Raw genomic sequence first — 25,743 nt, 5'->3', positions numbered from 1 at the left:
TTGATTTGAAGTGACTGTAAGTTTTACTAATTATTTTAAAGTTCTTATTGCTTCCATCACTTACCAGAATTAAGATAATTTCAATGGCATGCATGAAGGAGATTGAGTTATAGTACGTCAATGAGCTCTAAGTTATTAAGATGGTTATGTTTCTTCTTGTGACATTAGGAACTTTTACTATGGATTTTCACAGAGATTTAGGGTGTACTTACAACTTTACAATAGTGTATTCATATCTAAAATAGAGAAAGTTCCTAGAAACCAAGTGGTAGGATTCAATTTTGAGGGATGTTTTCAATTGGAAATTGTGGTTGCCCACATGCAAACTGATGTAGGTTCTTAGGTTTCTCAAATGGGAGGAAGATGAGATGAAGTGTATTGAATCATTGATAGAGCTATTAATTTCATTTTATTTTGTAAAATGATATTAGTTTTGAAATAGTCATGAATTATCTATAGTTTGAACCAATTTTCCTCTCTTTCTATAGCAACATTTCCAACCACATGGAGTTTCACTATCTGTAAAAATATGGGACATTCACTTCAATTTCATCAACTTTCCTAGCTTTCTAGGCAACATCTCCAACCACAAAAAGTTTCTCCACTTATAAAAATATGAGGCATTTGCTTTAGTTTCTTTGTCATTTGAAGGTTTTTTATTAGGGACAAAAATAAATAATATGTCTCACTTTGTTATATGTTCTTTTGAAATTTTATATTTTGAACTCTGTTAATTGACAATAGAAACCTATGTGCTCTTCTCAATCTTTTTATTGACAATTAGTTGGGACCCTATCCAGCTACCAAAACCTCTAATTTCTATTGAAAGATAGTCTGTTGACTTTTAAGGATACATTAAATTTTGAAATAAAAATACTATATAGTTTTTAGTGGTTAATCCATCTAAGTACTCCATTAAATTGTGATTTTCATATTTTTTAAATAAATTTTAGTTGTAATTATAATTATTCAAGGAGAACAAGCAATCTATGTTTAGGGTTTATCAATTTTTAATTGGTGATTGAAGAGTTAGTGATAGTAAATTGCTGTAGGTCAGGGAAAATTTAAAAAATTAGCAATTTATAAAATTATATGTCATTAATATATTTGTAATGATTATATATGTAATCTTTATATCATTTTTATTAGTCCTATGTTTATTTTAAGATTATTTTTTGATATGTGTATATTTTTATAAGTGACTAATTTTGTGCAAATTTGACCTTTACTTTTGGCAATGGCTACGCAACAAAACGGCCCGCCCCATGACATTTGAAAAAAAAAAATGTTTTAATAAAAGAAAGTTAACTAGCACTTGCACTTAAAAGAGGTGTGATAGTTACACTGATAAAAAACTAGATGTAAGCTATGTTAGAGGGTACAATTTGATTTGTGCATAGAAGAAAAGAATGGACAAGAGGACAATAGGGCAAAAAGTAAAGGCAATGGCTACGCAGCGGACAAAACAGCCCGCCCCATGCCATGCCATGACCCCATGCGATGACGCGACCGTCCAATCAAACCGTCCGTGTCATCTCCAGTCCTTTTATTATTTATTTTTAATTTTTTAACTTACATTATTAAGTTATAATGTTTTTTAAGTTTTATTAATTGTTTTTTAATTATTTATTTATTTAAGTTTTTATAATTTAATTAATAAAATTTACTTAGTATATTTTCTTTGTATGTTTATTTTTATTATTTAATCTAATAATATATAAATTTAATCAAATAATCAATATTATAATTTTTTTTTATATATGCAATATTAAAGATTAACCTAAAATACACCTATCAAATGAAATTTTGAATAAATATATATTTTAAATTGTCAAGCTACCTAGATAAAAGAAAGAAAAGAAAAGTTAATCTGAAGCACTGAAATCACGACAGACAAGAGGTTTCCAGGTAGGAGAAGGCTTAGATTTCTACAAGCATATAGTCATTTTTTGAAAATGCTTATTTTCAAACCTTTTGTTCAGATCACAGGTTCTTAAGATGGCCAGTGAAGAACACAGAGCTGGGGAACAATCCCGTGCGTCGCAAAATTTGGAAAACAAGGTACTTTTTCATACCATTAGTTTGTTTTACACTCTTTTTATTTTATGTTCTAATTTTCTTATTAGGCTCCCTTATGACCATTACACCAACAGCCCTTGCTCAATGAGTTGGAACTTATATACTGCTTGTTGGAAAAATTCATTCCACAATTTTCTGCAATTTGAAACCAGAATTATATGATTATTAAGAGTACCGATCACCTTTAACATTAGGATTCAGAAATATAGCTATTAAAAATGATGAGAAATCTTAACAAACAAGAATGAGAACATTTGTACAGTTCTTGTTTCGATTTATTTTGTAAAGAACTTTGAACTGATTGATTGGGTAAAGCATATATCTTAAATCTTTCATTTGGCTGCAAGGGTTTAAGATCTTTAGACAAGTTTACTCAATGCAATCACCAAATAATAGATAATGCCAAATATCTTGCTTCTGGCCAGAGAACATTGCACACTTTGTAGTACACTTTTTTGTTTTCTGTACTAAAGACTTTGTTGGTTTAAACTGGAAAACAGGAGTGTATCTATATATAATGGTTTGATTTTATCTGGTGTCCCATTGACCTACTGTGGTCACTTGTGGTATTGAAATAGTTTCTTTCTTTCTTGCTTTTTGTGATTTTGGCTGGTAGGATAACGAGGAAGAAGATGAAGTCTTCATTGATCAAGATGATGTATTGGAGGAGATTGACATTGACGAGGAAGGTAAGTTTTTAATGTATTCACATTTCACACTCCTTTCATAGCAATGCTGCAGAGGAAGTTTTTGAAGCTTTCGTGGTCCCACTTTGTACAGGGAAATGAAATAAGATATATTGATATAATATTTTGTAAGGATCGTTTTCTTGGTTAGTATTAAGTAAAGTTGATTTAATGTAACTTCTAAGTTTCTTCATGTATATACTGTTTCAAAGGTAATTCATTATGATGTTTGTGATTTTTGAAAAAGTAGGGGAATATTTGTGTTTATTTTGAATCGTGCTCGAATGCAGATCTTCCAGATGCTGATGAGGAAGGTGATAATGGGCGAGAACAGAATGAAGAAGGTGAGTTAAGGAGGTCCTGACGAGTATAATTATCTTGTTTTTGGATCTTATTTTATTTGGTGACCTTTAAACGCCAATTCTTATTTTGATTGCATTTTTCTTGCTTACACTTAGTTTTCTGCTGTTTTCGTTCTGTTTCCTTTTCAACTGTTTACTTGCTTTGACACAGTTGTCTATATAAGTGCTCTTCAATCTGTACATATTATTGGAGGGTTACTATAGTCAATGTTTAACCTCCTGATAAGTTATATTGACAAGTTATTTAGTTTGTTTTAGAAAAGCTCAGTGATTTGTAGCACTAGTAGTGACTAATTCTTACTTTATCACGGGGCAGTCATTCTGAAAAAGTTGCATAACTTTAACTTACTGGGTGTGGGCTCACTTTTATATATAATTCACAATGAACTATTTGAATATCTAACAACCAAGCTAGCGGGTTCCCCATAAACTTTTGCTTTTAAGAAAAGAAATCTGATGGAAAACTGCTACCAATGTCTATTATCCTAGCATAAAGGTATACTTCATAGGGTAAGGTGCATGCAATATATTTTGGAAGTTAATTCCAAGGACTAATATGGTACAGGTTGTTGTTATAGACTGACCCACAAATCCCTGTACACAATGACAAGATGTAAGATCCATTGAATTTGGATGTTACCTGGATATATCATATAAGCCATCAAAGTTTGTAATCAAACTAAATAGATTTATGCATATCTTTAAATTGTTGTCACAAGCTATCACTAGTTTGAGATTCCAATGATCTTTATCTTGTCTGTTAATCCATACATAACTAATCCGAATGAGTTAATCTTATTTCAAGTATTTGAATGGCCCCCATGAGTCACCAAGTCTGAAGGGGTCCATGAGCTATCTCAATTGAACTGTGCATTCGTTGTCAGGGACTTTAGCTATCTCATCTAAACATGCAATCAATCATTGGGAGCATGAATAAGGTAACTGAAACCTTACGGTTAGCCTTTACTCATCAGGGACTGTAGTAATCTCAACAAAACCCACCAATGGGTCATTGGGGATGCGTAACATCAACTGATCTATCTCATCCATGAATTGAGGATGAGTCACATCAACTGATTCATCTCATTCACACATCTAGGATAAGTCAACATTAACTGATCTCTCTCATTCATGCATGTGGGGCATGAGTAGCCTTAATGAAATCCCAGGATCAGTCATTGTGCATATAGGAAACCCCAAATGTTTCCCGCTATTGATCACTAGGGACATGAGTAACCTTAAGTGAATCCAACAAGCAGTTATTGGTAACATGAGTTAGCTCAATTAAACCTAAATCAGTCACTGAAGACATGAATTACCTCAACAGAACCTTGCAATCTGTCACAGGGGACATGAGTTTGTTTAAAGTATAAAAAATCCATGTCATGGGGCCCATTATCAAAATCGCGGCACACCCATGGGATTGATGTTGGTCTTGTAGGCCTTAGAGCTTTATATATATATATATTGGTGAGTGGTGGATGGTGGCAGATGTAAATAAAACCCTGTAAATTTAATAGGCAGCCTATTCAATAATGAGAGTTTATCTAACATGCTGCTTTATAAGTTTGTGATTAATATTTGTAATGCTAAGGATGCCAGCCACATGGGATTTAGTCATATCCCTGTGAAGTCTATAAGGATAAAGTAAAATTAAACTGAAATTAAAAGTACTGTTTAATTTTAGTAAATGTCAAAAGGCATGTGAAGAGTTATGCCTATTGAAGGAAAAGGTATATTATGAAGACCGGGGAAGGGGAAGGAGATCATATGGAGAAGTCATTTTGTATTTGATTATTACTTATCATGGAGGAAGAACTACGGCTCAACCAACCTGAGCACAAAACCCCGCTAGATCTGAAATTGGAGGATGGAACCCCAGAATTCCTAAGATGATCTCAGATGGAGATCACCATGTGCATATTTGAGTTTTAATTAAAATACCTCTACAATCAGCAGCAAACTGTGACTCTATAAGGTCAAATATCAGGCAGTATTAAAGGCAGAAAAGGCACTTATTTTAGAATAAAATAAATAAATCCCTGTAAAAGAGGGATTCGTTTACCAACTGTTGGAAATAGACAATTCAGTCATTCTAAACCATTTTCTGAGTATTATATCTAAATTACAGAATTAATTACTAGCAGAAATTTCTGAATGATAAAGATTTCATATTTATAATAAACGTGCAAATTGCTATACTTGTGAATTAGGGGTTTTTTTTTGATCAATAAATAGCTGGTTAGGCCAGCACCATTGTAGTAATATTATAATAAAGGATTACATAGAGGGGAGGTGACAAGACACAAGCCAACCTCCAAGGCCAAGGAAAGACAAAACTGGCCTTGATTCTTTTACAAGTAGGTATCACCATCTACCGCTCCAGATTCTGCAAAAAAACTTACAATCCACCATATTCCTCAAGCCAAAAATAGGCCACTACACAGTAGACCTACCAAAATTGGTACAGAGACAAAATACCCTACTAATCAACTCGAAACAGACTAGCTGAACCAAATAGACCAGAAGATTAGTGAAAACCCAAAGACTATTGGCAGAAGTATGGTACTATTATCCACAGAAAACTGGTAAACCAGAATACTATTGACACTTGTGAATTAGGGTTTATTATATTTAAAGATAATAAAAAATTAAATAGGAGATTGCAATAGGTATCATAGCTGGATCTTGCTAGCCTGTGAGGTTTCCTTACTATGCAATTTAATGATAGAGCCAACTGACATTATCAAAGAGAACTCATAAGAACTCAATATCGATTTTCTAAGGATAGTGAGAGAAACTCCTTTGGGATTTGAGGTAGAAGAAGCAAACATGGATAGAGAGAATGGCAATCATGATTTTTTAACTAAGACTGATGGAAAATTTGACCTTATGCTAGATATGATAGGCCAAATGTTATATATCATTTATAACATCCAGCAAACACAGAATAATGCAGGAAATTCCAACAATCAAAACAGTGAGGCAAGCTCTTTTGGAGCCAATAACAGTAACAATAATAAGCAGAAAAGTCATACACAAAGAACCAAGGTTGGGTCTGTTGATGGAACCCTTCATCCTACTTTCATTCAAGGGGAAAAGAAGTTTCCATTGGAGAACTACAAAATCCAATGCAAGATGATATCACTGCCTGATATGAATAATAGAGACATCTCCTTGTAGAGATTCAAGAAGCCATGTCTCTCACGAAGTACATGAATATGAAGAGAGGCAAAAATGGGTCGAGAATCTATATGATAGACCCAAGCCAAGATAGAATGATCATCAATAGGCTTCAAGTAAGTTAACATTATCTACATTTTGATGGTTCTAATAAGTATAGTGCTCGTGCGTGAGTGCAGAAGTTATACACATACCTACCATTGAAAACTATGACTGGGGATGATGCCATGGAATTTGCTACCTTACACTTGGAAGGATCAGCTCGCAAATGGTAGTACCATGGGTTAATTACCCAAGGACATTGTCTAATAGACACATGATGAATTTTGCAAAAGGTTGATTGAAAGGTCCGAAAGAAAGGATCTTTGACTCCATTTTAGAGAGTTGGTATAGTTAAAACAAGAAGGAATAGTGCAAAAGTATGTGGAAGGATTCTAAAAATTATCTATAAGGTGCCTGATGTTATAGAAAGAAGATTAATTGCCCTTTTCATCAAAGGGTAAACTGAACCTCTTATGGGTTTGATTAAGGCATTTGATCCATTGACCCTTCAAGAGGCTATTAAAGGAGCCTTGAATTTATGAACTTTAGTGGCTATAAGCAAGTTCTTTTAGAAAATCCCTCCTACAGGACCAAATATGAAACCTTTTCAAAAAGTTTCTTCTTAACAAGAAGCATTACCACCAAACAGCAATTTTTATGAAGTAACCAAAAATGAGCTCTGCTGTAATAAATTATGTTTTTCTTGTAGAAAACCATGGGAACTTGGACATTGCTGTTTGAGAAAAGGCCAAGTACGTTACATAAAAGTAATCTATAATGAGGAGGAAGAATCAGAGCCCAGAATAGGTGAATGTGACCTTGAATAAAAAATTAAAAAAGGTGAACATTGGCAACCTTGTTAGGTGCTCCTAAATATCATCCTTTCGAGTTTAAGGAGTTTTGCAGGGGCTCAAAACTATAGTTCTAATAGATAGTGGACCAACTCACAACTTCAGTGATGAGGGGTTGCTGACTAGAAGAGGGTTACAAACAAAAGATTTTAATGAATTCAATGTTGGATGGTTGATAGTTTTACCATTCCATGCACTAAGAAAATTCAATAGTTGGAGATTGCTCTTGGTAGACACAAGATGCAAGATGACTTCTATGTGGTGGGCATGGGAGAAACTTATGTGGTTTTAGGAGTGCAATGGCTACACTGTTTGGGAGAGTTTACACAAAATTATTAGACTATGGAGCCAAGATTCAAATTACAAGGTATAGATGTTGCGTTACAAGGCATTACTAGTGGAGCTCCTAGAATTTTATTAGCAAAAAGAATGGAGAGGTGTTTTAGGAGTGGACAAGTAGTATGGGCAACAAAATGTTTAGTAACACCACAAGTAAGAAAGCTTATCATATGGACATACAAATACTCTTAGACAAGCATAGCATGATTTTCAAAGATATTCCTTCAAGATTGCCTCCTGATTTACGGTTTCAACTTACAATAGAACTAGAAATCTGAACAAAACCAATAATTACCACTCATCATAGGCATCTAAGAAGATTTAAGGAGGAAATTGAAAAAAACAATTAAGGAACTCTTGGAGGTGGATCATATTAGGCCAAGTTCTAGCTCTTTTGTAGCTTTAGTTGTCTTGGTGAAAAAGAAAGATGAAATTATGCGAATGTGCATAGATTTAAGAGCTTTAAACAAGAAAACTATTAAAAATAGATATCTGATTCTTGGAATTGATGAGTTAATCTATGTTACCCCGAGTTTCCGGGACGGGGGGATGGGGAATTGGGTTTCTGGGAAGTTTTTTTTTTCCTCGGAACAAGAGACGGCAGGGGATGGCTATATATATATATATATATATATATATATATACATATACACATGTACATATAATAACATTTATAAATTAGTCTTGATTCTAATTCTAATTATGTAATATCATTGAAATTTGAATCATTGATCATTCATCGAATCATCATATAACTAAGAACATAGCATCAAATGAATAAATTATAAAATTGAATCATCATAGAATAATATTAAGAACATAGGATAGTATCATGAATCATGATCAAATGAATCAAATAAGAGTCCAAATTTCAATTTCATACATTCATAGATATAATTCATTGAAACAATGAGAAGTTACACTATCAAGTATCATATCATAGATTCATATTTCAAAATATTTAAATAAGCAAAGGCTGCAAGTTTCAACTTTCAACAAAATGAAACATTGAAAAGTTAAAGTAATAGATAAAGAGCTATAAGTATAATATCATATATCAGCTATCATGTATCAATGTATCATATAATGTCAGAAGTGAGAAGACTCAAAGTGACAAAGTCAAAATGAAAACAAAAATAGTATGTTGCTGCCCCTAATCTTGATCCAAGTCAATGTCACTGTCACTGTCAGCCTGAACCTCCAAGGTTCCATCATCCAACGGAATGACAAGCAATCCCTGTGGTGTGTCATCCTCATCAACCTGGCTGGTGTCTCATTAATATCCCACAGTAAAGCTGGAGTTTGTCGATACTCTGGAGTCTTACGATCTGCAAGTCGTAGAGCACTATGAACAACCACTAACTTCTTTGCCCGTTTAGAGGTAAGCCTATTCCTCTTCACGGGGTGGATAAAGCTGTATGTAGACCAATTCCTCCTCTGCAGTAGAAGAACTAGCAACCTGTGAGAGGAGACGAATGGCAAGTGACCTCAACTCTAGTGCATTTGACCCATGCCATTGCCACCATCCAACAGGGCTTTTCTATGCCATTATTGCTCTATCCATCTTGGCCTCTGGTGTGCTAAAGTTTGGACCATCAAGTTTTGTGAAGGCAACCCATTGCTCACGAAGTCTACCAGATTCCTCAGCTGAATACATCTTTTGAAGGGCCTTTATAATCCCACGTCTCACCTTGGCATCCTCACTAGGAGCGCACCTTCCAAGCTTAGGCTCATACCATTTTGGGTTTAGTACAAAGGCTGCCATATGAAGTAGAGTGTTCATAGCATTCTACCTACGCATGAAAATTGGGTGAATGTACTCCTCATATAAGTCCAACGACTTATCGTGAGCCAAAATTATCTCCATCTTTTGAATCATGCTGTCAATAGTCTCATATATCTCTCCAAGGCTAGGAGAGTCTATATCAACATATCTAATGACATCTACAAGAGGAGAGATGATGGATCAAACATATCTGCAATAAGAATAAGAACAAAATGTTAAAAGTCAGAATTTTTTTAATTGACTGAAAATCAGAATTTTTTAATTAAAATCATAAATTTGAAAATTGAAAGAAATTTCTGATTTTTAATTAAATATGACAATCAACATGTTTTACCTCACAGTGGTCCACCAATTGTCATCAAGGATCCGCTGTTTTATGGCTTTTCCTTTAGTAGTGTTTGCAGTGGGCCATCTATTCCACTCTGAATTCACTACCATCATCTATAGAGCATCATGCACGTCAACCATCCTCTCTAACAAAATGTAGTAACTGGCATATCTTGTATCTAAAGGTTTGAGAAATTCCTTCTTTGAAAATGTCCTGAAGAGAGCAAGTGAGGTATGGTGGTTGCAAATGAACATTTGAACATCTCTACCTTGTGTCACCACTTCCTTTACCCAATCCAATTTCCCCATGTCCTTCAATGCATGAACACAACATGGAGTCCAAAAGATGTGTTTGTAAACACCCTCCACCATCAAACCGGCCAATTTGCACACACGTGTTGAATCAGTGATCACCTGAACAACATTTGAGGGCCCAACCTCCTCTATGGCCTCTCTAAGAATGCTAAACTGAAAATCTGCATCCTTGCATTTCCTTGAACAATCAATGGCTCTAAGAAAATAAGAGCAAACTTGGCATGTAACCATGATGTTGATGAGTGGCCGATGACTAATATCGGTCCACCCATCCATCACAATGGAACAACCACTCTTCATCCAAGTACGCCTCATATCTTCCATCACCAAACTCACCTTTGAATATGCTTTGTCAAGGAGTGTAGTACGTAGTTTATGATCTCCGGGGGGTACAAAAGAGGGACCAACATTACCAGCATCTTTCATCATTTTCTTGAAGGAGAACGGGCCACATGAAATGGGATGGCATGGGCATAAAAGAAATTAGCAACAAAATCCTTTGCTAATTCCCGTGCTTGCATATTGAACAAATTTGTAACTGACATTGGCTGTTCACTATCACTAGCCTTCCTCTTTCCTTTTTCATTTTTATTTTTTTTGGCTCTCACACTATGAGTGGCACTACCACTAGATGACATAGGATGAACACCAGGAGAATAAGTAGATGGCTGTGAGGACTGAGGCATTACGAAGGACAGACTTTTAGACTTGCATTCAACCTCCATGTGTAATCTATAACACTCTAACTTTGCATCTTCCTTTAAATTTTTACAATATTTAACTCCTTTGTCTGTAACACCCAAGAAATGAGACCACACCCTTGTATAGCTCCCTCTAATTTCACCTTCGCATACACGACACTTATACACCCTACTTCCACCTGAATTTTTTCTTTTGGCATCTGTGGGATGAACAAGGCAAAGTAGACGTTTTTTAGGGTTAAAAGGGCCTTGTGCAAATGGTTTTAAGGTAATTGAAGGGATTTCAAATTTGTTAGGTTCATTTGTTGATTCACCCCAACACCTCCACTTCCAACCACAACTGCAACTTCTTCCCCTTCCTATTCTTCATCACTACCATCACTCCTACTGCTGGCACTCATATGTTTAATGAGTGAGTCTACTGATAATATATATAATGCAAGCTCAAAATTTTGAAATATAAAGAAAAAAAATAAAATCAGATTTTTTTCCTTCAAACTATGAAAAAAAAAATTAAAAAATTAAAAAATGGAAGCATGGACTTACCTTCAATGCTCCAAATCTGAAATTTAAACCCTCCAAATGAGTCAATGACAAATCCAAATAATCTTGTTGCTTCTTAAATTTTTTTCTTTTCTTCAAAAGTTCAAACTTCAAACCCTAGGTATCAGTTTCCACTTTCCCTTGGTTGCTTCTTAAATTTTTTTTCTTCTCTTGAAAAATTGAAACCCTATATATGAGTTATCTTTTCTTCTCCTTGCTTGCCTGCATGAATTCCTCCCTGCTACTGTGAACTCCTCCCTGCCTGCTGTCGCATGCCCAACATTGTTTTTAACTTTTTGTTCAATGGTTTTTTGGCCTTCAGTTTTGATGTATGCGTTTTAACTTTGGGAGAATTATGATATCGATATATATTATATCGAATTCATCGATATAATATATATCGATATCATATATTATTAAAGTAACTTTATATCGGCGGGAGGCCAAAACTTATTAACTATATCGATATCAGTCATCAAACTATATCGACATTAAATTATTAATATTATGATTATTGTTTGTAATTTGTAAATTATAAAATTATTATAATATTTATTATTTATTAAATAATTATTAATAAATAATAAATATTATAATAATTTACAAGCGATTTAAAAAAAAATTTTTATAACAAAATTATTATAATAATTAGGGATCCAAATTAAAAAAAAAAAAAATGCTCTCAAAACTGAATAAGAATATTTTTCCGAATTTTTATAATTTTTATAATTTTTTAATTGCCTTATAGCCAGAAACGGCTACCTGTCCCCGGGATGGCTAGGGGATGGCTTGGGTGTCCCCTGCCGTCTCGGGGATGGTCAAAGGTCTCCAAGAAAAAGGTTGACTGTCCCCGAGTTTCCAGGATGGTTTCCGAAAATTTTCGGGGATTGGGGACGACTTGTAAACGTTTCCAGCCATCCCCAAGTCCCTGAAACGGTTTCCGTTTCCGAGACGGGTGCCTTGAGGCCGGAAACACGTTTCCGGGTAACACTGGAGTTAATTAATGAATTGCATGGGGTGGTATACTACTCAAAAATTGGTTTGAGATATGGGTATCATCAAATATGAGTGAGAGAAGAAGATATGCATAAAATTGCATTTCAATTTCATTTTGGGCATTTTCAGTTATTAATCATGTCCTTTGGTTTATCTAATGCTCTTGCTACTTTCCAATCATTTATGAACCATGTGTTCAAAATTGAGTTGAGGAAGTTTGTCTTAGTTTTTTTTATGATTTTTTGATCTACAACGAATCATGGGAGGAACATCTACAACATTTGGATGAAGTTTTGGAAATTTTGGAGCAATAGTCTTTCCATGCTTTGGAATCCAACTGTGAATTTGGGTTGATGAAGATTCTATATTTAGGACATGTCATTAGTGCTCAAGGAGTGAAAGTTAATTAGCAAAACATACAAGCCATTTTAGATTGGCCCCCATCCACCAATTTAACTTAGTTGAGAGGGTTCTTTGGGCTTTGTAGCTATTATAGAAGATTCATCAAATGATTCTCTCAATTAGTTGTTCCATTGACAGATTTAACCAAGAGGGGAACATTTGTGTGGATAGAATCTACTCAACAGGCTTCTCAAACTCAAGAAAATGGTAAGTTCATATCTTGTACTATCCATTCCAGATTTCTTAGTTCCTTTTGTTCTAGAATGTGATGCTTTAGGTGAAGGAATTGGAGCAATGTTAATGCAAAAGGGACATCCAATAGCTATTAAAAGACATTGAAAAGAGTTATTCAATCTATGATTTTGAAATGCTAGCATAATGCATGCTCTAGACAAATTTAGACAATGTCTTGTTTGAAAACATAGTACAATAATTAAGTATTATTTACCTTTATTAACATTTTCTGTATTAATAAACATTGCGCCTTTGAATGTATGCCTTACCATATAAATGTATATGGTATGTACATATATTTATTTTTTATGCTTCCTAGGTTTCAGTTCTATTTTTTGGGGTTATTTGAAGTTAAATGAATACATATGATCTTAGATGGAAATATGGCAAACTAATCACTGAGTCACAAGTACTCACAAAAAAATTGCAATGTGAGCTTTTCCCATTTTACCTCACAGATTTTGGCAGGTGGGTCTTTTGGCAAGTTTTGGTGCTGAATTCACAAGAATACTCAGCAAGTCCAATGCCAAAACTTGCCAGACACAGATTGCACACTCAAACAAAGTTTGCACACCAAATTTATGCTGAAAGAATACTGCATTTATTTCTTTCAAAAATCTCCATGCCCACGCATCTTTGTCACACAGCATTTGATTTTGAACATCCTTAAGCAATTTAGAGTGATTTATGGCATATTTGAATAGCAATTTTGAGGGATTTTGGGTTTCCAAATTTGTTCTTTTCTTTTTAAATTTTTCTTTCTTTTCATTGCAACCATATAAATTCTTTATGATATGTTAATATTAGGTCTGTAAACATGATTTACAACTTTAAATGCATTGAATTGGATTTACATAATTTTTAGTGCCAATTTACATTAGTTTTGTAAATGAATTCTCTAGTCTTTTTTTATGAGCATTGAGTTTACATTTTAGTGTCGTAAATATGTTATTGTAGTTAACTAATTAATGCTATTGCTATTCAACTACCATATTACATTTGAAATGCACTTTATATGAATTTAATTTAATTTGTTGTGTTTAAATTGTTGTTTCTTTAACCTTTTCTTTTTGTTATTTAAACATGTTGCAGGTTAGCATCCAACTCTGCATCAAACTTAGCATTAGCTAGCACAATCCATCCCATTAGAAGTTGTAACTCCAACATTCCACAATGGAACTAACATTTGGGAGGGTGATTTGCCTCTTATGCTCAAGGAAACTTAAGGGTCAATCACCTCAAGTGCTATACTATATACATTCCCCGCCACAACACCAAGTCATGTGAAAAAACCACAAAATAGGCAAAATGAGAGATATGGGCAATCTTTGCATTGTTGAATGAGAAGAAACTAGAGAGGGTGAGAACACTAGCAGCATAAAAACAACCATTAATTCTAACTTACCAACCGAATCAAAAGTGGATATAGCAAACATTGTGGGCTCGAATCATCGTCCACACCTATCAGGCACATCCACCTCATCCAATTCACAAAAAGCCGAAACATGAGGTTTTTCACCTAGAGCACAATGTTTGTTACAAGGTATAGGATGGAACAAAGAAGTGCATCAAGAAGCAGATAAGGCACATGGGAATTTCTAGATTTCCCTTAAACGTGGCGAAAAGCCCATATTGTGAGACTTTGGTGACAACATTGATGATTGCAAAGAAAGGGTACAGGGCACACTCTCCAAAGACTTAAGAGGGAAGTTATTCCAAGAAGTTGTAGATACAAAGTCAATTATGGATGCACCATTCTTTCAAATGAGTGGGCAGATAGAACTAAGTACAATCACATTAATTTTTTGGCATCTTTAAATGGTGAGATTGTTTTCTTGATGGAAATTGATGCCTCTAACAAAGTAATGAATGCAAAAACTTTGAGCCTTATTGTAGAGGGGGGTGTCTTAGAGGTGGGCATACAAAATGTGGTATAGGTTGTTATTGACAATGCAACAACATACATGGTGACTAGGGGATTGTTTTAGGAAAGGTATCCATAACTCTTTTGGAACCTCTCTTCTGCAACTCATTGCCTTGACCTTCCTTTAGAAAACATAGGAAAAGTTGAATGGGTAAGACTAGTTGGGTTCTCATCTTGATGAGAAATCAGATCGAGTGAAAAGAGCTTGCTTGACCAAATGTCACAAGGTTTGCAACTAACTTCCTAACATTGCAAAGAATTTGTAGTTTGTTGACATCATTGATGCAGATGTTTGGAAGTTGAGCATGGCTAGATACAAAAAATTCAAAGAAGGCTGATGTAGTCGGCATAAAATGCCTATTGTTTTGTTTGATAATATTTGTTATCTGCCAACGTATTAATTGTTCGTATTAAGTGGGTTGTCACTCTTGGGTAGTTAATGTGTCAGTTGGTTGACGGTTGTGTTCCTCTCGGCAAGCATCAAGTCCTTTAAATATGTTGTGTACCGCCAAGGAAGGTAGTATGATATAGCCGGATGAACTAGAATCCTTAGCCGACCATCTCTAGTCTTCTTCTCTATAATAATTTCATGTGCAAATAAAGATATATTTTACTCTTGTATCTGGTATGCATTATTATTTGTAATATTATTTCCCTATTTAATTATCATATATAGTGGTAAACATTCTGGTGTAGTTGCCTTAAGAAATCAGGTCAGCCCTGAGTGATTCATGCCCTTCCCCAATAAAGGTGAGAAGAGGCCACAGGATGGTCAAGACCAAGCGATTAGGTGATCCGCCAAACCTCAGCCGGAGGTAGCACAGGGACGAGTCAGAGCCTGGAAGTACCTAGAGTATTGGGGACATTGGAGGTGGACCTGTAGACGACGTGCGTGTGGCTGAGAGTTCAAGGAAAGCACCAGAACATAGTGATCGAAACAGTCCACCCAGGTTCGACACACCTTGAAGTACCCATAGAGTTGGGGACGGTGGAGGTGGACGAGTAGAGGATGGGCGCGTGGCCTAGAGTGCAGGGAAAGCATCAGAACGTAGTGGTCTAAACAATCCACCTAGGTCCAACACTCATGGGAGTAAGTAGGCGAGAAACCAATTTGCACTATATTGGGAACTTGTCCCTCGCCAAGGAATCAAAAATAGGGGGGCCTAAGTAGAAGACTTTTGGAGTATAGAAACAAAGAAGGTGACCAAGGTGTAGAAGATGCGGAAAGTGGGCACGTAGAGAGCTCATGCATGGCCGAGAGTGCAAGATAGGCATAGGAACACGATTAAGAGCAAAACGGTCCAATCTGGTCGAATACACACTTACCTTCCAAGTGAAAACAATGATGAACACCCAGGAGAAGCGAAAACTCCCTAAATTTACAACGGACGGATTGAAGGATCCCGTACGCCATTACTAGACCTGCATAACAATATGAGAAGCGAATGGTCAAGACAATCAAGATTACTGGTTGAAGGCATGCCCCACCACCCTATGGGGAATCGCCATCAACTGGTATACAGACCTAGCAGCTCAATACAAAGCATTGTGGAAGGAATTGAAGAAGGCGTTTCAAAAAGAGTTTAAACTATTGAGAGACGACAATGAAATTGTTGCAAAAATTTACAACACTAGGCAACGAAAGAACCAGAACGTGCAAGCATACAATCATAGGCTCAAAGAAGTGCTGAACAAAACGGAGAACCAGCCAGCCAAGGGGTTGAAGAAGAGGTGGTTCATTGAGGGATTGATCCCCTCACTACGCAAGAAGATGAAAGTAGTGCCTTTGTTATTGTACGCCGATGCCTACAATCGGGTGATGGACATCAAGAGTGAAACCAAAACATCCTCTCAAGAGAAGAGGAAGATCGATGATGACAAGAGCACCGAAGGTAGCAGTGATAAAGAATCCAAAACCATACAAGCCCTTTGATGGGATATGTTGAGAATGAGGAAAGAATTGAAGGCCGAGAAAGGAACCAATAAAGAATGTAATGAACTATGGTGTACCGAGTGCAAAATTGAGGGGGCACACGAAAGGTAATTGTCCTAATTTGTGAGATTTGCTAGGTAATGGGTCATTCAATAAAGGAGTGTCCATATAATTTGAAGACTAGAAATACACAAGAACTCTTCACACAAGGAGAGTCTAGCCCATTGAAACCAAAGAATATATCACGAGGCGGTTATGGAAATCAGTGAGGGCGAAATCAAATACCAGTACGACTCCAGAGGACGTCCTATCATATAGTGTCGATAATGTAGTGAATGGGGACACTTTGCGAGAGACTATCAGAATAAAAAAGACAACATATAATTATTGTGCAAATGGTGTGGACCGAGGAATCAAGAAAACACCGATTGCCCAAAGCAAAAGGGTATTAATATGTTGGACGTGGCAGGACAAGATGAGGCAGTTCTCATAATCACAAGAGGACAAACGAAGAATGCGGTGTACTCAGACCCTTGTACAAAGAAGGGATGACTCCAAGAAGCTAGAGTAGAAGTCAAACAAGTGTTGGCAAAGGAATAAATAACTTCCAATGGTACTGCAAGTACGTCGTTGCGGTAGTCAAAAAAGAACATGGTTAGGCAAGTGCTACAGACAACCATACCCATCAAGCTGATTGACCTTCTTCAAACTATGCTGCAATTGAGAGTGGCAATTATCAACACGATCAATGACAACACAGTTAGCCAAAGACAATGTAAACCACAAGAGGAACCGATAGGGAAACCACCATGTGAAGGGAACGAGAATAGTGATCCAATGTTGCTGATGGTGAGCATCGAGATGAAGTTAATGGTTGCTGAGATGGAAATAATGGGGAAGAAGTTGACAAACACCATGATCGGTGGAGGCTCAGGAGTAAACGCACTACCAGAAGATACTTGGAAATGCTTTGGAAGACCAATGCTCTGGCCACCGACCTTCCACTTGGTAGGTGCCAACCAACATAGCATCAAGCCATTGGGAACATTGATGGCACAAAAAGTAATGATTGGGACAACAATTTATCTTGAACTTCGTAGTCATCCCGTTGCATAAGGCATACAACGCACTCCTCGGGAGGGGATGGTTGGTTACGGCCAAGGCAAATCATAATTGGAATCGGAACACACTCTCGATCGAGAGTGACGGGAGAAACTACATCATAGACCTGAGGAACCAAGCAGTGAGTGAAGAATTGGCATCGTCCGACTCAGAGTCTAACGGTCGAGGGTTTGGGGTGGAGGAAGGAAGGAAAGGCATGGAACCAAACGATGAAGGGGTGCTCGAGTTGGAAGATTGTTCTGAAGATGAAACAAGTTCTCTTAACGGATTATTTCACTGGCAAATGGAGGACTACAAAGTCTTTCACCCCGATTGCAACATGCTACAAATCGACAAAATTGAGGAAGTGCAAAGTCCATACACAGGCCAAGTCCAAACATTAAGTGCAGGGACAGGCTCAAGGGAATTGTATGGGATCAGGCCGTATGAGAAGGTGAAGAGAAGTTGTAGCAAGTTGTTCGGGAGTGGAGGTGAGTTGTATGAACAAGGGAAGGGAAGATCGTACGTGAGGAACATCAAAATGTCGTACGAGGGGAAACTGTATGAGTTGAAGTTGTACGCCACAGACATCTGTAGGGTAACTTGCAGTTCATATGCACGTGACAAGTTGTCTAGAGAGAGAAAGTGGCTGCATGGAGAATGGTCATACGAGATGGTTAAGAATATACAAGGAAGAAGTGTCAAGAGCGTAAGGGAACATTAAACTGTACGAGCAGGAAATTGGAAAGGTCGTATATCTAGAATAGAAGGAAAACATACGAGAAGAGGATGTCGTACTAACAAGAAAGGAGCATGCTGTATGGAGGGAGAGAATGTCGTACGTGTAGTGTCGAAAATTGCATACCTCTTTGTAATTTGACCTACATCTTTTGTAACCACTTTGGTGTCCATTCCCCTAGCACCTGAGTAGGCTCACTTCAACCCTTGCATCATCCTTTTCCCTCTCAGGATGCTTAAGACACCATTCACTAGCTATCCTTTAGCTTCTGTTTCCTGTTAGCCATGTGTTTCTCTTGTCACTTGTCATTTCTAAGCGTGATTTGTTTGGACACTAGCATGCTGCGCTGACGTCCGTGTGTTGCGCATTCGTCTCGCGGCATCTTAACGTTCGAATGTCGGTTTTGAGTGCGCCTTTCCACTTGTCACTTGCACATGTCGGTGGAAACGACTCAAAATCTTCTAAATGGCTCGCCAACCCTCTTTTCCCTCCTCTTCTTTCATTTTAAATCGATCCTCTCTCTTCATTCAAGCTCTCTAGATTCTGGACACAATCTCTCTTATTCTTTGGACTCTCACAGCTTTCTCCGGCTCTCTCTTGCTTGCTACAACAATCTCTATTTGGCTACAACACACTCAAGCTCTCATGGTATTCTTTTACAACTCTCTTGGCTTTCTCAAGCCTCTTTGGTAATATCTATCCATTTATCCTATCTTTGGGCATCTTGGGATTTATCACATCCCTCTTCTATCATTTATCATTTATCATTTATTGTATCTTGCATTTATCTTTTATTCTATCAATCTATCTGGCTGGCTGTGGAGGTGCAAACACCAAAACAACGATTTGACTGAGGCAAGTCCCTGAGTAGGCCCAAACATTTTTCCTTTCTGGCTGGCTGTGGAGGTTGCATTAGAGGACATTTATTTGTTTGGAGGCTTCATAGCGTGTACCTATTGTTTGTCTATTCTCTTCCCTTTACTCCTTCCATTAAATCTTGGTTATTTCGTATATCGCATTTACTAGTTTAGCTTCATTATTTTTTCGTGTTTGATTGCATTATAATCGCACTTGGAACTTTCTGTATGAACTTTATATCTCGTTCGTACATGACGACAACGCATTGCGCTGGTGTCGGAGACCTGTGTGCTCGTCCTTTGGACAAAAGCTTGACAGAGTCGTTCGAGAGCCTCGAATTGCGGTTAACTGTTTAACTCTGTTACTTTTATCCACTGGCTCACCTTAGCACCAGTTCGAGTGAGGTAGCGGTGGATCAATTTGTCCTCTGAGATTCATCATCTTGGAGGTGACAAATCCCCTCTACATTTTGGTGAACCCAACGTGAACACTGCTTCTGTATTATTTTCAAATCATTCTTTATGCATTCTTTCTTAAGTTTAAGTTTATTATTTTTAAAATGCATATTTTATCTTCTTTTATTAACTTAGTTTCTAACTTTATTCAAAGTACTAATGATGTTCCTTTTTGTGCTTGTGATGGTGACTTGGCTTTGCCTATGTCACTTTATGTCTTTGACCCCTCTTGTAAAAATTCTTCTGTCTCAAAAGATATTTTGTTGCAAGGGGATGAAATCATTGACACCTCTTTTAATGTTTCTCATAGCTGGCACCTTTAGGACGAAAATCCTATTGGTGTGAACAAGTTGGATGAAACCCTAACTTGGTTGACTCCCGCAACTTCTTAATCGATCCTTTATATTCCTTGAACAAGTGTGGAGACCAGTGCAAGCAAAATTCAATTCTAAGGCAAGAAGGAAGGCAATCTACGTGGGTTCATCACTAGATGCTATTTTTGGGTGCCCATTTTGTCAATGCAAAGTAGTGTATGCATTGCTAGATATCCTTGTTAACCTTAGGGTTCAACAACTAATTAGATCCCCAATTGCCATTTCATCCCGTGCACACTTGAGCTTGGTAGACCTTGGTTTATGAGCATTGAGTTTGGAGGTTTCATTGTCAAATTTGCCACAATTAGGAGACCAACATTGGATAGCGAGGGAGACATGAGAGATTGAGTTTTGGGAAGCTATACATGATTTAGATCGAAGAGAGTTTGCGCCAAGTTGGAGTACTTGTGAGTAACATTGAGGTATTGCTATTCAAGGTCAGATATGAGCACAAACTGTTTGCCTGCAAGGACTAGTGCTCAGAAAGTAACATATTGAGGGTTGCAGGCCTCAACCCTATATTGTAGAAGGCAAATTCTTATTACCATTGGGTGATTTTGCCATCATACATTTGAGCTTTCCCTCCCTGGAGAAACAACAGGTCATGTCCAAGGGAATCAGGTCTAAATTAGGCCTAGGTTCACCATCATTCATCACAAACCCGTCTTCAGCAATAACTCTGGCTCAAACTTTAATGCATTGGTGACTATTTGTTATTGACCATTTACAAGTAGTTTGTGATATCTAAGTTATCATTTATTTTTGTGTGAAAATGGTGAACGTCTAAGCTCTAGTTTGAATCTATATCTTTGACTTATAGGTTGCAGATCTAGGTCTCTTTGTATCTAAATAGGTCTGATTGGAAAAATACAAGAGAAAAATCCTAAAAGGATCATAACATGGACATTTTCTTTGATGTGTTTACATCGGTTTTTCACTTAAACCCTAGTTTAGAAACCAGTGATGCAGTCTGTTAACCCTAAGGGTCATTTAAGTGGTATTAGAGTTTGGATCTTGCTAGTCTCTTGGGGTAAATTTTAATGCTGCATAAGGGAAAGCAGAGAGGGAGATCTATAAATTCACTCGAGAATATCTTTAATCGCATTCTATAGCAAATGGACAAATGAATAGAACAGTGTTTGAAAGATGGAGAGGCACAAATTAAAATATGTTTGGACAAATTTGTGGAAAGAAGGAAGCAAAATAATAGTCAAATTCAGAATCACAAGACACCATGGAGCAAGAACAAGAGGAACCCTATAAGCAGATTGAAGGTGAAGATTCCTTGTTAATTTCCAATGATGGTGCATACTAGAAAAAGATCGATGAAGTGAAGGTGAGAAAGATTCCATTTGTGGGGCATGAAGAATTTGAGTTGAAGGAAGAGGTGTCAATAATTGCAAGTGATGTCTAAGAAGTGTCAACCCCATTCTTAGGTATAGAACAAATTGAACTACGTAATGATGATTTGCTATGTATGGGAATGTTTGAACCATGCGATGATGATATTTAAGAAATTAGTTATGCTGTTGTGAAGAATGACATGTCTATGATTGACCCCCATGGGGAGGAATTGCAAGGAAACCCCACTGAAACTGGATAGATGAAGGTTATACCCCATGGAATGAGCCACACAATTTCTAGCTCTATTGCCTTTTCAAAAATATTAAGGGATGGGGATAACATCTAATGATCTAAGGCCAACAATTTTTACTTTGTTAATCATTATGAATTGATGAGGTCTATAGGTGTTGGGAGTTGTGGTTATGAAAATATTGACATTAATTTAAGGAGAAATTGTATTTTTGGGATTATTAAGGGCTTCTGTTTGTATGATAAGCTGAGTAAATATGATAGAAGCAACAATTCTAACATCAGTGTTGACAGAGCTCAAGAAGTAGAGAAAAGGCTGGAAGTGGAAGAACATCAAGTGGCTAGGTATGACTTTGATTCTTGAGGGCATCCTAGAGCTATTCATGACATTCAGTTTGGAGAGTGATATAGAGGAATGTTTCATCAAAGCTGCTCTCAAAGAAAGGCCTAGCAGTGTGGATAGTCAAAATTCTTGTAGTTCCCTTGATTTTAGAGGTTTCTCCTTTCCATCGTCTTCTATTGTTGGTGATGGTGCCAAATTCAAGGTAGAATTTGAAAAGTCCTTTTTCTCAAATAATAGGAATATGATATTTCTCAACGGAAAAAAAATATACTGGCCACAACATGGTTGGTCCTAGTGACATCTAGATCCCATTAGAAAGGAAGAGCGAAAGTCCTTTGTCTATTTGGAGTGTGAGAAATGAGAAAGTTATTAAGTAGTTACATGCAATGAAGTTTATTGTTTGCATAAACTTCAATTATGAAGATGTCAAAAGAATGGGTATTGATAAAACAAAGATTTTTAGTCTTCAGAGGATGACATTCAAGCTCAACTTGCGAAGGCAAAGGTTGAGATTGATATTAATCCAAATCTGATCAAAGTGTCTAAAAGATTTACCAAAAGATCCAAGATTTCATGTAGAATGGTAGGACATGGTTTTGTTACCTTCCAACAACTACATTGATGTCACTGAAGGCGAACTTGAGGTGACGATGAAAAAGCTTACCATATATGTAGAGCATCCTCAGCTAATGGAGCCTCCTGTAGAACCTCCTCTATTGCCCCCTCAACCTTTAAATTTGACAAAGGAGCATAAGAAATCACATATGTTGCGACAACTTGCAAAGAAAATGGATAGGCCAGAGACGATAAGACAGGGTGTGTTAGAGCCTCCAAAGGCAAAATAAGGATGACCAACCTTATTAAGGCCCTTGGAGGTGAAGCAAACCAAGATCCAACAAAACTTGAAATGGAAACTTGTAGTGCTGTTGCTAAACGTGAGTAGTGGATTAAAATATTGCTTGCAAACTAACCCCAATTGAGCATTGTGAGAAGAAAGAAAGAAAACTCTTTGATGATCCAAATACCTTGAAACAATTAGTTTCTATCTTCATGATTATTGATTTGCCACATTGTCAAACACACTTCAAAGTGGATATCCATGCTCAAGAGATTGTTGATGAAGACGATATGAAGAAAATATCGAAGGGTCTATTTTTTTACTTGTGGCATCCTTAGAATCATTGAGTGTAGGAAGATTTGACAAAAAAAATTGAATCACCTCCTGGAAACTTGGGTTCGAAGTTATATTAATACTTTACAGTCTTCCTAATGACATTAAACAAGTGTGGCTTGGAATTAGTAATTTGTAGTTGGACAAGCTCTATCAATTGCTTTGTCACTTGTTTATTGTCCTCAATTCTAGTGGTTGGAATCCCAAAATGATACAAAGCTTCATGAAGAGTATGATAGAAGAAACTATTGAGAAATTCCGATCCCTTGAAATGGATTTTCATATTGTAGACATTCATTTGAGTAAGCTTGAGGACTTTCTTCCACTTCATTTAGAAACTTTTGGTACTCTTGATGGAGTCCTATTATGCCTTTTTGGAAAAACATCTAATGATACCTTTTTTTGGAGAGTAAAAATCAATGTGTTTGATTGCCTTATAAAATATGGCCAAAACCTAATTAGTTTGAGGCAAGAAGTAAAGCATATTAAAATCAAGCTGAAGAATCGTGGGATCATCGGTAGGGAGCAAAAAGTAGGTCCTTCAAGTGGGCTACTACATCTACTTCACATATCAACATGAGGGTTTTGTTTGAGTTGTATCTAGAGTTTAGTCAGGTGGGCAGGTTTTTGATATGTTTAGAAATATCACTTCATTTTCCTAAAGGTGGCAAGGCGAACCTTGGCAACAAGTTATGCTTAGCAAAGTCTTCATATAGCTGGGATAAGAATATTTTGAATAGAGGGTCTGGGTTTCATAAAAGTCAGTCACATTGTAAGGAGCCAAAGAGAATAATTAAAAAAGCATCTATTGATAATATGGGCTTTGGAACTACCATAGTTGGCCAAGTTAATGGAACTATGATCTATTGTGGGACGGTGCATATTTTAACTACCAAAGTGGGTAAATGTGCAGAGCTAGTTGGTGATTTGGTGAGTATTTTGCAATTCATTAAGTCCACAACATCCATAGACCCAACCTTGATACAATCAATACCAAAGAAAGGGCAACGTCAGTTGGAATTTTGGAATCAAATAACTAAATACCACTTTTAGCTTCCACAAAGTAGCAAACAAGGGAGTTTCCTCCTTGCAAATGTGCAACTTATTTTATTCACAATATGAATTTTGACAATTACAAAAAGAATGGCATATTTGTCAAATTGCCATCCAAAAAGGTAATTAGGTTGTAGGGATTGCATGAAAATATGAGTGATAGGGATAATAGTGCTTCTTGGCAAGAATCACTTCATTTGACAAAGCATTACCCATTGGGTTATGTCTCCAAGAGCACACTATTAAGGGTTGAAGGCAAAAGTAATTGGATGCCATGACTTGATACTCAAGAACTATGTGTGTTGGTGTCAAAAATGTTGAGACATGGACCAGCTATGACTCGAACCTAGGACCTTCCATACGCTGCTGGAGTGCTCTACCACTGAGCTACTGGCCCCTCTTGGACCAGTCCATCGTTGGTCCAGGTGTGGCTTATTTCCAACACCAACACCCCCCCTTAAGCCACAGCTCTCGTGTGCTTGGGGCTCCTAGCTTGGACGTGGCTCTGATACCATGTTGATTTTTAAGTGTGAGGATTCTGCTCGTGTTGTTAATCTCAAACATGTCTTTCAAGGCTTTGAACATGTCATATGCAAAATCTAACCTTGTAATGATAGGTAGTAGATGACTCTTTACTCCATCTACTAATAACTCCATTGCTTTAATATTGTTCTTTTCCCACTGACTCTGTTCGTCTTTTCCATCAGGTTTAGAAGGATTCTCTATTATTGTTTTTAACTCATTCTTCCTTAGTACCAACATCATTCGTAGTTTCCATGAATCATAGTTGGAGGCACCTTCAAGTCTGTCTTCGAATCTGATTCCATTCGTCATTTTAAAATACAAACTTTCAAGGAGATGTCAATCGGATCTTCCTTCAGGCGGTTAGGCTTTATAGAAGGAAACTTGGCTTTGATACCATGTTGAGACATGGACCAGCTACGACTTGAACCTAGGACCTTCCATACATTGCTGGAGTGCTCTACCACTGAGCTACTGGCCACTCTTGGACCAGTCCATCGTCGGTCCGGGTGTGGCTTATTTCCAACACCAACACCCCCCCTTAAGCCACACCTCTCATGTGCTTGGGGCTCCTAGCTTGGACTTGGCTCTGATACCATGTTGATTTTTACTCCTGTGATAATGTCTTTTTGGTCTGCAGGTTTAGTGTTGTTGTCGCAGTCGCAGTACTTTGTACCCTGCATTGTCCTGCGTTGTCCTCCTTGTCCTCCGCTTTTTGTTCCCTTTCTGCTTGTACTCATCCATGTGGATACCCACGGGTATTTGAATGACTCCGTGGGACCACATAGGGTCACGACCCTATGTGGGACCACGGGGCCATTCGTGCCCCTC

At 37.0% G+C, this 25,743-nt stretch overlaps 1 protein-coding gene across 5 annotated transcripts in view; it reads left to right on the top strand.

Moving 5' to 3' along the window:
* Positions 1 to 25,743, top strand: part of LOC131054556 (uncharacterized) — a 160,267-nt gene that overhangs the window by 5,492 nt on the left and 129,032 nt on the right. For all 5 annotated transcript variants that reach the window (XM_057989098.2, XM_057989096.2, XM_057989094.2 and 2 more), the window contains 3 exons: positions 1,983 to 2,061; positions 2,696 to 2,768; positions 3,056 to 3,109. In XM_057989098.2, the coding sequence (XP_057845081.1) occupies positions 1,999 to 2,061; positions 2,696 to 2,768; positions 3,056 to 3,109 (190 nt within the window). In that variant the 5' untranslated portion in view covers positions 1,983 to 1,998. The remainder of the gene's footprint in view (positions 1 to 1,982; positions 2,062 to 2,695; positions 2,769 to 3,055; positions 3,110 to 25,743) is intronic.

The sequence above is a fragment of the Cryptomeria japonica genome, chromosome 10, assembly GCF_030272615.1.
Source record: "Cryptomeria japonica chromosome 10, Sugi_1.0, whole genome shotgun sequence".
In the NCBI taxonomy this organism is placed as follows: domain Eukaryota; kingdom Viridiplantae; phylum Streptophyta; class Pinopsida; order Cupressales; family Cupressaceae; genus Cryptomeria; species Cryptomeria japonica.
The sequence above is the reverse complement of the archived record's forward strand: the minus strand, read 5'-3'. Positions and strand labels throughout refer to the sequence as shown.